Here is a 13,330-nt window from a genome sequence, read left to right as displayed (position 1 = left end):
TGCCAGCCCTGCCAATGCCCCTCCCCCGACTCACAGCACCCCCTGCTGTGCCAGCTCTGCCAATGCCCCTCCCCCGACTCACAGCACCCCCTCCTATGCCAGCCCTGCCAATGCCCATCCCCCGACTCACAGCACCCTCTCCTATGCCAGCCCTGCCAATGCCCCTCCCCCGACTCACAGCACCCCCTGCTATGCCAGCCCTGCCACTGCCCCTCCCCCGACTCACGGCACCCTCTCCTATGCCAGCCCTGCCAATGCCCCTCCCCCGACTCACGGCACCCCCTGCTATGCCAGCCCTGCCAATGCCCCTCCCCCGACTCACGGCACCCCCTGCTATGCCAGCCCTGCCAATGCCCCTCCCCCGACTCACAGCACCCCCTGCTGTGCCAGCCCTGCCAATGCCCCTCCCTCCAACTCACAGCACCCCCTGCTGTGCCAGCCCTGGTCCCCACCCCTGCCCCTGAACTGTCCCCAGCGGCACAGTGTCCTGTGTGAATAGGTTGAGTCGGATGAGACTCAATAGCTTCTTTTTGCTGTGTGCCTTTAGCCAGGCTCTGAGCTCCCTTTCCCAGAGGAGCCAGGCCAGTGTACTCACGGTGCCTCCCCGCTGGAAAACGCTGTGGGCCCATCATAGACACACACCGGGACAGTGCTAGGAGGGTCCCCACATTCAGGTTCCGGCCAAAGCTCTGCCGGTTGCGATCTCCCTTTGTGCCTAGCGACTGCAGCTCAAACCGGTCCCTGGCTGGGCTCCGGAAGAAATGCCTCCACCCCAGGCCCCGGCAGGGTATTGTACAGCTAGGGGCAGTATGGAAGGTGGCACCTTACCCTGCAGCTCCTCTCAGCGTCAGGACCCCGGAGCAGCTGGACCATTGGGGGTTGTGATCTGGCCTTTGCCACCTGGTGTCCTGATGCCCTCCCCCAGATGCCTGTGCTACGTCAGCTGTGACAGCGGCGAGGCACAGCCTGAGGAGAGACTGCGCCGGCTCCCGTAGCCTGTGTGCGCAGACCCTCCTTGGGTCTGTGTTGTCTGCTGAGGAAGGTGACAAGAAGCTCTCTGGGTCTGAAATCTCCAGGAGGTTTAGAGCAGCTTGGTGCCCGGCAGCTGTCACTCTCCCACGCTGGCATCATGGGCTTTCCATCTCTTTCAGGACCAGAACAGCAGCAGGGTGCTCGGTGATAAGGTGATTGGCATCACCGTGGGGAACACCTCCGTATCGGGCCTCCCACAGGACGTGGTCCTCAAATTCTTTCATGTCCAGCTGCCGGTAGGTGTGAGAAACGGCCCCATTCCAATCAGTCTGCCCAGGGCGGGGGCGGGGGCTGAGACCTGCCAACTCAGCTTCTGCCTCGGCTCTGTCGCCCCATCCTCTCTAGGGGATCCCCTTCCAAAACACGTAGCTCAGGCCAACTAGCCACTTCCAGAGAGACGGCACAGCCGGTGTCGGATCTTTCCCTGCCCCGATAGGCTGTTGCTGGGAGGAGCCTCCCTCTTGAAAAAGGAGGTGACCGACTGGACTGCTGGGGAGAGAATGATCTTTGTTTCCTGGCCCCAGTCACATGACAAGGGCCAGAGTTTCTTTTCTCCTCCTGCCCCCATCTGCCCCTTGATCTGCCCCTCAGCCAAACTCACCTGCCCCATGAATAACCCAGAGAGGCTCATGCATCACCACCCATGTTCTTGTCCTTTCAGAGGAACGTGACTCCACAGTGCGTGTTCTGGGACGTGAACTCCAGCCGTGAGTATCTCCGAGAGAGCAGGCAGTGACTGACACCTGTGCAGTGGGGGAGTCCAGTGCTACCCTCTCGATTTGACAGCACCTTATGCTGGCTTTGCACAGGTGTGAGGTGGGAACCAGACCCCTAGCCTAGCTGCCCAAGGAAGGGAGTGAGCATCAGTCACTTTACAACCTGAAGCATGGGACTGGACTGTCCTTGGTATTTTAACTCTTGTAGAGACAAACTCTGGGCCAAGTCCAACTCCCATTGGAGTGGTTGGATAACTCCCGTTTACTTCAGTAGGAGTGGGATTGGCCCAGCACATGGTCAGTGGCTGGATACATCCATCCCTTTTCCATCAAGAAACGCTGATTAGTTTTCACTCTGTCCTTCTCCAATCTGTGTCACTCACTCCCGCTCCCTGTGACTTCTCCTTTTCAGCCTCAACGGGGCTTGATTTGACAGCCTCCCCTTATCTGTGAATCCTGCCATTCCTCTAATGCCGGGGGACAGCCCATAGATCTCCGTGGATGGCTAGATCTCAGGCGGTTCCCTCATGGATATCCCAAAGAATCTGTCCCAGGCCCTGCTCTCTACGCAGATATGGGTGGGAGTGATTTTGGGTTCGAAGAGTCCCCAGTGCTGCCATGTGGTCTGTACGAGAGTCACTGGGCCCCATTGCAAAGCACTCTCTCATTCTCACCTGCTTGCAGACACCGTGGGTCAAAGACTTTCTGTGAACATTGACTTGGGCTGAGTGTGTGAAACCTCCCACCTTCAACAGGAAACTGCTTTTTTTCTCTTTGCAGATGGCCGCGGCAGCTGGAAAAGTGATGGCTGTGAAACAGAGATGGGTAATAACCAGACAGTCTGTCGTTGCAACCACCTCACCTATTTTGCTGTGCTGATGGTGGGTACCGGGTACCAACTCCCACTCAACCTCTCTGCATCCTCACTGCATGGTCTCCGCAGTGATGGGTAAAGCTCTCAGCTCTTGCCCAGCATGGCTCTAACACCTCCCCTGTCCTCTCCATTCTCAGATGTCCTCTCCAGAGATAGATCACATCCACAAGGAGTACCTGACGATTATCACCTACATTGGCTGCATTATCTCAGCTGTGGCTTCCCTCTTCACCATCATCTTCTTCCTCTGCTGCTCCAGGTACAGTACTATGGTTCGGGGCCGGGGATTAGCTAGCAGCCTGTAACTCGTGCTCATGCTGACCAGTTCGCTACCCCATGCAGGCAGCATCCCCCTCGGCTGCCATTACACACAGATTGGCCAAGATTTTCTAAAGGGACTGGTGATTCTGGGGGCCCAACGTGAGACACCTGAGAGGGGCCTGATATTCAGGAAGTGCTGAGCACCCACCCCTAGAAACCAGACCCCTTTATGGGGTCTCCAGATGGGCCCCCAGAACCACCAATCATGTTTAATAATCTTGACCGCCATCTTGGTCTTTAGCACTAATGCAGCAAGCGTGGGCACGCACAGATCTTTAGCAGTGCGTTAACAAGGGGCTGACGCAGGCTAAAAGAGGCTTCCTTTGAGAAATTAGGCTGTACGCAATGGCCAAACCCATCGCCTGCACACATGGTTCAAAGGCCAGCAGAGATGTAGCTTCCCAGTGGAACAAGGGGACCAGGGTCGCTCACCTGTTGCAGTTACCAGTGGCTCAGCGTGTTCACCCATCACAGCCATCAGCTGGCCATCACATGTGGAATAGGCACTGGGCTCACAATCTCCTGTTGTTAAGACACAGATCTCTTGCGGGTCTCTGGTTAGCGTGAGCTGCTTGAATCAAAGCCCTGGGACCCCATCGTGGGGTTTTGTGGGTGCTGGGTCTGGGACTCCCAGCCAGGAGCAGCAATGAAATCTCTTCCTTTCCCTTTCCCAGGAGGAAGCACAGAGACGGCACCGTAAACATCTCCATTCACATGAACCTGCTGGGGGCCATCTTCCTGCTGGACGTGAGCTTCCTCATCACTGAGCACTTGGCCTCCATCGACAGCGAGGCAGCCTGCAAAGCCAGCGGCATGTTCCTGCACCTCTCTCTGCTGTGCTGCCTGACCTGGATGGGCATTGAGGGCTACAATCTCTACAGGCTGGTGGTGAAGGTCTTCAACACCTACGTGGAGCACTTCATTCTCAAGCTCTGCCTGGTGGGCTGGGGTGAGTACGAAAGGAGGCCGAGATGGCCCTGAGAACGCAGGCCTCTTCCCCCCGCCCCCAGAAGACTTTCCTCTTGCAAGGATAAGAGGATGATTTGCTCACCGTCCACAAGTACCTACACGGGGAAGAGATTTCTGAGGGCAGAGGCTGTTTCATCTAGCAGGCAAAGGCATAAGATGAACCAATGTCTGGAAACTAAAGCTAGAGAAATTCAGGCTAGAGATCAGTCCCCTCACTAAAGCATTGACGGCAGTGGTGTCTCCATCACTAAGGCTTTAAGTCAAGACTGGCTGTGTCTGTAAAAAAAAAAAAAAAAAAAACACACTGTCGCTCAAACACAAGCTATGGGCAGGAGGCACTGGGGGAACTTCTCTGGCCTGTGCTGTGCAGCAGGTCACACTAGGTGATCACAGTGGTCCCTTCTGGCCTTAACACCCAGGAACCTATGAGCAGTGTGGACATGAGGACCCAAAGCTGTACCCAACCATCCCTGTTCAATGCACTGTCCTCAGTCCACCGCTAGGGTGACAAAGGGTATGGGAGAACAACACGGTCAATTCCTTAGGAGTAGAAAGGATGGGCTCCTTTTTCAGGGAAAGACAGGAATTGGGGTTAGGGGAACTACCTAATGCTGTTCTCTGCATCCAGGGCTTCCCATCTTTATCGTGGGTGTGATCTTCCTGGCGGATCAGAGAAATTATGGACCATTCCACATTGCAGTAGTTGAATCCCTTGAGAAATCCACCAATGCAACCATGTGAGTAATTGAAATGGCATCACCATGTTCCTGGTTATACCATCGCTAGCAGTGCCCCCTCCCGTGAGTCAGTTACACACGGTGTGCACCCTGCATCAGACCAACAGATTACATCCCCTCTGCTGGGGTTTTCCCTGAAACCTTTTCTTCCTCCCGCTTCTCCCTCCCGCCAGATCCCCAGCTGGAGTAAATCAGCAAAGCTCTCGTGACTTCAGTGGAGCTGTACTGCCTTACATCAGCTGGGAGACCGGCCTCCATGTTTAACTCTGGGCTGGAGGCCGAATGTGCCAGGGGGTCCCCCGAGCTCTAGCAGAGGATTACGGACCTGAACTATCTGCCTTTCTCTTCCCTCCAGATGCTGGATCACAGCCCCCCTGATCCATAACATAGTCAACCTGGGCTTCTTCAGCCTGGTCTTCCTCTTCAACACGGCCATGCTGGGAGCCATGGTGCGGGAGATCCTCAGGCAGAGGAACAGAGGCCACGAGCTTAAGCACGCCCTGGTTCTCCTGGGCCTGAGCCTCGTGCTGGGCATCCCCTGGGCACTGGCGTTCTTCTCCTTTTCCTCGGGATCGTTCCGGCTCGTCGTCATCTACCTCTTCACCATCATCAACACTTTGCAAGGTGAGCGCGCAGGGCCGGGCACGCTCTGCCCATCTCGCCCTCTCCCGGCGACGTGGGACCTGGCGTATGTGCCGTCACCCCGGGGCGAGTTTCGGGGTAAATGGCGAAGGAGTCTGGAGTCTCTCTGAGGAGCAGCTGATGAGGCTGCCACAACCCTGTGCCCTATTCCTCACCGTGGGGGAGAGGCTCCCCTCCATACTAGAGCGTGCCTCGCTGTACCTAGCCATCTCGCCTGCGGGGCCCTGGGATTTTCTGTGCGACAGCACCCAATGGCCACACGAGGGTGCCACCAGCTAAGGCGCGAGACAGTGCTCTGCTACGTTAGTAGAGTGATGGATCCGAGACACTGTTAGCTCAGTTCATCTGACGTATAGTTTGTTCCTTTAAAGTGGCAGTAGTGATGGGCTGAGCTGGCAGGGTGCACCCATGCTCAGGCAGGGTGCCAGCCTCCCCCTGCCGTCAGGTGACCCATTGTCCTTCTCTCTGCATTACCCCTGCCCAGTGAGCGCTCTCCTATTTCTCCTGTCTCTCACAGGCTTCCTCATCTTCCTCTGGTACTGGACAATGGTGCTGCAGGTCAGAAAGTCGAAATCCTACCCCTCACTGAACAACTCCGACAGCACCAGGTTGCCGATCAGCACCAGCCGCACGAGCGCAGACTGAATCACCCGCTTTCTCTGGTCACAGCTGGGACTGTCTCTGCCCCGTGAGTCAAGAACCAGGGATCGCACTCCCGGAGGGGAGGTGGAGGCATCACGTTTGTCTGATGCTCCTGCTTTGCTACACGCGGCCACGTATAATCACAAGGAATGTAGAGAAATTCACACACTCCCAGACACTCTGAACTGCCAGCATAGAGTCTGTTATACGCTAAGAGCACGGCAGCAGCTCGGTTTCTCTCTGCACATTCCCTTCTGGATCTCTCCGGTCCAGCCCTGCCTGGTTCCCATTGCATTAAACACCATTCTTGTATCACACGCACACACCTGGGCTCCCAGGTAGATCACCACTTCAGTATAAAGTCACTGGAAAAGACAGAGGGTGTTATAAGCCAGCAAGGGCTGCAGCCTTCTCTGACAGGGGATCGGGGACCTAGTCTGTTTCATGCTCCTTTCACAGCTCTTTCCACATCACAGCCTAGAGGGAGGGCAGGGGAGAGCCTGGAATCCACCGTTCCCAGGGCTCCAGTCACATCAGGCAGCTGCCAAGTGACTCCCCAAGTGCAGAGGAGAGATTGGGCAGCTGTAAAGGTTTCATTTTCTTCAGAATGAAGCACAGGCCCATGAGCGGCTGTGGCAGGTCCAGACTGGACCAGGCACGTGGGGGCTATGTGCCCCTTAGGTAACAAGGCCTGGGAGATGCGGTCACCCCTCCTGCCCAAGGTGTGTGGGGTGCTTCTGGGGGAGAGTGAGGCCATGGGGCTGTAGCAAACAGCCCTCGGTGTACAGGTGCAACTCAGCACTGTGTCTCCCATTCATCAGACCTGCATGTGGTTCTGCCAGTGATTCCCCAACAGCTACCCAGCCCTGGGCCTGAACGATCAGGCCAGCCAGGGCAGAGGTGATGCTAGAGAGTTGGAGGGATGCTGCAGAGGCCAGGGCAGAGCTGGAGATCGCGGATCCCATTCCTGAAGGGGGCTGGGCCTCCTGTCGCATTGTAATTTGGTGATGTCCTGGGGTTCTTCACGTGGGCCTAGAATCCCAGCTTGCTTCAATGATTGTGAAAGCCTCTTTTCATCAGCAGCTGGCCAGGAACTGTCACCCTTCTCTTGCACATCTGGCTTTCACTTATCCTAGGGTTACCATATTTCAACTTTCAAAAAAGAGGACACTGCAGGGGGTAGCCCTACCCCCTAACCCCTCCCTCCCACTTCCCACCCCCTACAGAACCCCCAACCCATCCAACCCCCCGCTCCTTGTCCCCTGATCGCCCCCTCCCGGGACCCCTGCCCCTAACCACCCCCAGGACCCCACCCCCTATCTAAGCCTCCCTTGTCCTTATCCCCAACTGCCCCCTCCTGAGACACCCCCACCCTAAGTGCCCCCCTAGGACACCACTGCCTACCTGTCCCCTGACTGTTCTGACTCCTATCCAGACCCCCACCCCCGCCAGCTCCCCAGAACTCCCACACCTATCCAACCGCTGCCTGTCCCCTGACTGCCCCCCCGTACCCCCAACCCATCTAACCCTCCCTGTCCCCTGACTGCCCCAATCCCTCTCCACACCCGACAGCCCCCCCAGATCCCCTGACCCTTCCAACCCCCCACTCCCTGTCCCCTGACTGCTCTGATCCCTCTCCACACCCCCGCCCCCTGACTGCCCCCCCACAGAACCCCCGACCCATCCACCCCCCCTGCTCCCTGTCCCCTGACTGCTCCGATCCCTCTCCACATCCCCGCCCCCGACAGCACCCCCATAACTCCCGACTCATCGAAGCCTCTCCCTGCTCCCTGGCTGCCCTCCGGGACTCCCCTTACCATCATGCCGCTCGAGCCACTGGCTCCTCGTAGAGCAGGCTGCCGTGTGCATAGCCCCCACAGAATGCTGAGGCAGGGGTAGGGGGAAGGGGCTCTGGCTGCTGGAGGCCAATGGGAGCGGCTCAATCGGGCCCAGCCACCCTATCCACCGCGCCGCACTCTGCATGGGGGGTGGAAATCCCGGACCTTTCTATCTTATTACCAATTCCTCCCGGACGGCTATTTAAAGATGAAAAAGCTGGAAATGTCCGGGGAAATACGGACAGATGGTAACCCTAACTTATCCAGGCTTGGGTCACTTTATTTTTTATTTTTTAATGGTTTGGTCTAATATAATGTGGTCTGTTCGGGCCTATACTTGTGGTCCACTCAGAAGCTACAGCCGGTGGAAGATGTTTTGATAGATCAGTAAATATTAAACCAGTACTTACATAGATTCAGTGACTGCTTCTTTGCTTCTGGGTGCAATTCAAGGTGTTCACTTTAAATCCCATAAGGTCAGGGTCCCAGCTACCTGAGTGGGACCCCCATGATCCAGTATGTGGCTGTTGAGATCATCTGGGCCACTGGATCTAGCCGTCCTAAAGAAAGATAATCCTGGAACTGGTTACAGTCCATCACTGACTTAGGAGTTCTGGAGTTAACTCTCCACAAGGGGTCCAAGAGACAGGGCCAGCTCCAGGCACCAGCTTGGCAAGCAGGTGCTTGGGGCGGCTACTCCGGAGAGGGGCGGCACGTCCAGCTATTCGGCGGCAATTCGGCGGAAGGTCCTTCGCTCCCAGCGGGAGTGAGGGTCCATCCGCCGAATTGCCGCCGCAGATCGCGATCGCAGCTTTTTTTTGGCTGCTTGGGGCGGCCAAACCCTGGAGCCGGCCCTGCCAAGAGAGCCCAGGTTTGCTAGGGCTCACTTCTCCTCTCACACTGATGTAATTCATGGCCTTCAGTGGCATTCAAACAAGGGTAAGGCGCCCAACTCTGATTGCAAGTCAACGGGGGTTGGGCATCTCAGCCTAGCTATGTTGTAGGAAATCTCCCTCATTGTGTGTAGGTCGCACTGCAGGGTCACTTCCCCGAGAGGGGGTGTCAAATCTGATTTCTGCTTATTAAAGTGTTCCCACTCCAATTCAGTCTGTCCCTGGGACTTTATTCTCTACTTGATCCATTGTTGGGACTTTATTCTCTACTCCATCCCTGTTGTATTTTTAGGGAGAGATTTTCAAAGGTACACATGGCAAGTATCAGAGTAGCAGCTGTGTTAGTCTGTATCTGCAAAAAGAACAGGAGTACTTGTGGCACCTTAGAGACTAACAAATTTATTAGAGCATAAGCTTTCGTGGACTACAGCCCACTTCTTCGGATGCATATGCATTTCAATTTTCAAAAAAGAGGACACTCCAGGGTGTAGCCCTACCCCCTAGCCACTCCCTCCCACTTCCCGCCCCCTACAGAACCCCCAACCCATCCAACCCCAGAACTCAGTCACTGAAAGACAATGGGAATTAGGACCCAAGTTGTCAAAGAGATTTAGGCACCTAACTCCCAAAGATTTCCACGGGGCACCTCTATACCTTTGAGGATCAAGGCCTAGGTGCCTGACAGCCGTATGTGCCTTTAGCGATTTCCCCCGTATGTGCTGTGGAATCCCATCATGCACAAGAGAACTGCCACGAACTCTTACAGTTCCCACAGCGTGGCATGGTACCCGTGGGCTCCTTCTTCCTGGCTTTACAGCCCTTGAACTAAGCTTCACAACGCTCCGGGGAGACATGCTCGCACAAGAAGCTGGGGAAACTCAGGGGTTAAGCAACTTGTCTGTGTGGTAACAGAGCTTCTACCTTCCCAGCCCACGTCTTGGCCACAAGGCCGGTCTTCCTCTGAAGTGTCAGAGCAGCCGCTCAATCAGCTTTACGCAGCACTTGGAGAGACATGACTTGCCCGACTGTAAATGCCAGGTATAAAGTACTGAGATCATCACAAGGAACATGCTTCAGCATGGAAAAGGCCAAGGGGTTCTCACTGAAAAAGGGTGGAATGAAATCCCACTCCGGGCTGGCGGGATGGTTATAAACATTCGTATTGCCACTTCTTTGGAGAGAGTTGCTCAAGAGCCACCCCCATGAGTGGTCCTAGCTACGTAGCAATGAAGACATCCACCCTCCCTGCCAGCACCGACGTGTGTAGGAGGAAGGATGCATAATGGGTGTATCTGGCCTATGCTTGGGCTCTTTTCATTCCATTCAAGAAATTATGCAGGTGACCCCAGACGAGTGCCAATAGGACCCTTAGGCCCCAGTCTGCGGCATCACAAACGGCAGCAAAAAGTCACGTCCAAAAAAGTTTTTACATGATTTTCCATCTGCCTCCCACTGGAGAGCCTTATTGTGCACATTCCCACGCACAGGCCTCTGTGCAGACAAAAGACACACGTGCATGTGTGTGTTACTAGCCAGGGACTACTGGGGACATGCAGAAGGCTGCCATCCCATAAGAAACAAAACATTAAATTACAGAGAGGTAGTGTGGCCGAGCGTCTAGTGTGCTGGGACTCAGAGGAGCTAGATTTGAGTCACCCCTGTGCCTCAGTTTCCCCAGCTGTAACATGGGGACAACGATGCTGACCTCCTTTGTGATCCACGGATGAAAAGTGCGAGGTAAAATTATTGTGTTAGTGTGTGAGAAATTGAGAGCGATAGTGTCCTTATGCACATACGCACAGGGGCAGAGTTAAGGTGGTTCCTGCAGGTCTGCCACTGCCATTTCCCAGCATCTGGGTGCTGAACCCTGAAACTGTCGTGTTTTCTTAATATTATTTCTGGTGAGCATTTAGCAAAGGCTCCATTGCGAACACTAGCCCAGAAACACGGTGGGGAGGAGTGGTCCTTCGCTGTTACAATCATTTCCTTCTTGTGCCAGTCTCCCAGGTACCACCTCAGCTCATGCCCGAGTAGGATTCCCACCGGATCTCATGCCAGACCCAGTACCAAGTGATTGTTAATTAATTTATTAGCTTCGCACACAACTGGCTTCGGAGGCTGAATTACAGCCCTGTGATTAAATGTGGAAAAACTGAACTCGGTGAAAGGGCATGGATCACGCACAAGCCAATTAGTCTATATTGGTATTACTGGAGTGCCTAGGAGCCCTCGTTATGGGCCCGGACCAGGCTGTACAGCACTTGATGCTGTACAAACACCAAACAGGAGATCCTGCCCCACAGAGCTGACACACTACGCCCAGCTGCCTTTACTCACTTATTTCACGCAGGATCGTGTTGCCTCGGCTGGCGTGAAATGAGCCCCACTAGGTTCCAGCACATTGTCCCATAGCTGCCCGGGCTCTACCAGGGCTCACCGGAGCATCTCCAGTAAAGCGAGGCACCATCGCTGAGACGACACCCAGGGAGCAGCGCTCTTGTGCAGGTGTCATTTTTTCCCATTGCCACGTTCGTTTAGGGTTCTGGGTGCCAAAAACCGTTGCACTTACCCACACAAGGGGGCATTTGTACACGTGCACTCATGGGGTCATGGCACGTGCAAAAGAATGGTAAGAGGAGCAGCTCCTACATCTGATTCACATTGGCAGGCGTTCAGCCCTATGGTGAATTACGCAATACAGAACCCTGGAGAGCCGCGATACAAAAGGAGGAAGTCGCACGTTTGCGTGGGTGTCTGCACTGCACGTTCAGAACCTGCCACTAACAACCAACAGCACCGAGGGGAAAAGAGTTCCCAACCCTCAGTGTGGGGAGAGCTGCAGTGCAAAGGGTGCACGTACACACACACACCCCTTCAATTTCAGTAAGAGCAAACAGGAAGAACGGTCTATGCCAACCTGGCTCTGGGTACTAGCTAGAGCTTTGTTGCTCTAGCATCCTTGAGCAGTGAGGCAGAACTACGACTGCTGACAATGTTGTTATGAAGGTCTTGACTGTCAAATACATATGGAGGGGCTTTCCCCGGTGGGAAACGTATGTCTCCAAGCAACACGGAGAAGCGACAATGCAGCAAGTTTCAAACTAGGTGGGAAAAATTCTTTTAGCCTAAAAAGGGTTGTCTCGTTCAAGGCGGTGGGTCAAATTATTCACATGCCAGTGTGTGTGGAATCTCTGATTGATCAATATGCCCCCCTGCTCATGTAGTGAGCTGCACCCCCTTATCAGACCACCCCTTCCAGCACTGGGTAGGACCGCAACCTCAGTTTCCTTATCTGCTGCTCCCTCCATTCTCCAACAGTTTTCTGGGGTGCTGCCACTTAGGCTCCCAGCTCAGTCACCTACAGATCCACCCTTCCAGGCCCTTGGTTCAAAACACGTCTTGAGCAACATCCCCATAAACTCTTCCCTTTCCTCCAGGGAAATCTGCTCGGGACCCACCCCTGGACTTACCATCTTGATCTTTCACAGGGAGCCCTCTACACCCCTGCTCTCTTTGCCTGTCCCCTTGCAACTGAGAAGGGCTCTTCTTTTTAAGCCTGTCCCTGAAATCCTGTTTCCAGCTCCAGGTGTCTGCCTTTAGGCTAATTGGTCCTTCAGTATCAGAGGGGTAGCCGTGTTAGTCTGAATCTGTAAAAAGCAACAGAGGGTCCTGTGGCACCTTTGAGACTAACAGAAGTATTGGGAGCATAAGCTTTCGTGGGTAAGAACCTCACTTCTTCAGATGCAAGTCTGCATCTTCAAGTCTTGCATCTGAAGAAGTGAGGTTCTTACCCACGAAAGCTTATGCTCCCAATACTTCTGTTAGTCTCAAAGGTGCCACAGGACCCTCTGGTCCTTCAGTGTAGCCTATTAACCCCTTCCTGGCTTGCACAGAGGCTTGTAGGCCACATTATGCTAGGTCCCTTGAATCTTGTTAGTAGCCTAAGCACTGAACAATATTTCCTCTCTAAAATCTGGCCTCATGTTTATTCCTAACCCCTCCCTGACGCTCCAGGGATGGGAAAGGGAGAACAGACTCCAGTCCCCAGAATTCATTTGCCCATGCTGCTCAAGGAATGGAAACCCACTGAGCGCTTCCCCTGCTTTTAATTCGGAATCCACGTCCAGTGGCCCATGAGCGGTCAGCTAGGCCAGTGGCTTCGCTCAGCTGACAAGGGGTTCTGGACCTGACATCATTGCACTGTGGGGTCGAGGAGCTGGGAACTTGGAACTGACAGCACATGCAGTGTTGCCAACTCTCATGGTGTTATGGCAAGTCTCAAGCTATTTGAGATTTTTCTTAAAGCCCCAGCTCCTGGGGTCATGTGATGAGGTGAGACTCTCAGCTTTCAATTTTTATTTTTGTAAAAGTTCCTTTCTTGTGCTCAGGGTTGGGGGGGGGAGAGCTTGTCATCGTGCCCCCTGATGACTGGGACACCAAAACACATAGAAAAGGAACCCTGCATTTATTATTTTTCTTTGATTCTCATGAGTTTTAAGCCAACCTTATGATTTGGGGGAACTGACTCTTGATTTCTGACAGACTGGAGATGGTAATATTGCTTTGGCAAAGGGCTGTTGGAAAGGTACCTACATTCAGGGCTCACATATGGTCTTTCCTGCAAGAAGCCACGAGCGCTGGCAAGGAAACGTCGAACCTATCACTT

General features: G+C 54.4%; 1 protein-coding gene across 4 annotated transcripts in view; it reads left to right on the top strand.

The window, feature by feature from the left end:
• The window catches only part of LOC101933058 (adhesion G-protein coupled receptor G1-like), a 37,118-nt gene extending 28,932 nt beyond the window's left edge, over positions 1-8,186 (top strand). For all 4 annotated transcript variants that reach the window (XM_065566872.1, XM_065566871.1, XM_065566869.1 and 1 more), the window contains exons 7-14: positions 1,152-1,268; positions 1,694-1,739; positions 2,529-2,629; positions 2,760-2,881; positions 3,618-3,892; positions 4,541-4,649; positions 5,005-5,273; positions 5,809-8,186. In XM_065566872.1, the coding sequence (XP_065422944.1) occupies positions 1,152-1,268; positions 1,694-1,739; positions 2,529-2,629; positions 2,760-2,881; positions 3,618-3,892; positions 4,541-4,649; positions 5,005-5,273; positions 5,809-5,936 (1,167 nt within the window). In that variant the 3' untranslated portion in view covers positions 5,937-8,186. The remainder of the gene's footprint in view (positions 1-1,151; positions 1,269-1,693; positions 1,740-2,528; positions 2,630-2,759; positions 2,882-3,617; positions 3,893-4,540; positions 4,650-5,004; positions 5,274-5,808) is intronic.
• The last annotated feature ends 5,144 nt before the right edge of the window (positions 8,187-13,330 follow it).

Source organism: Chrysemys picta, chromosome 14, assembly GCF_011386835.1.
Source record: "Chrysemys picta bellii isolate R12L10 chromosome 14, ASM1138683v2, whole genome shotgun sequence".
Classification (NCBI taxonomy): domain Eukaryota; kingdom Metazoa; phylum Chordata; order Testudines; family Emydidae; genus Chrysemys; species Chrysemys picta.
This window is presented reverse-complemented; position numbering and strand designations above follow the sequence as displayed.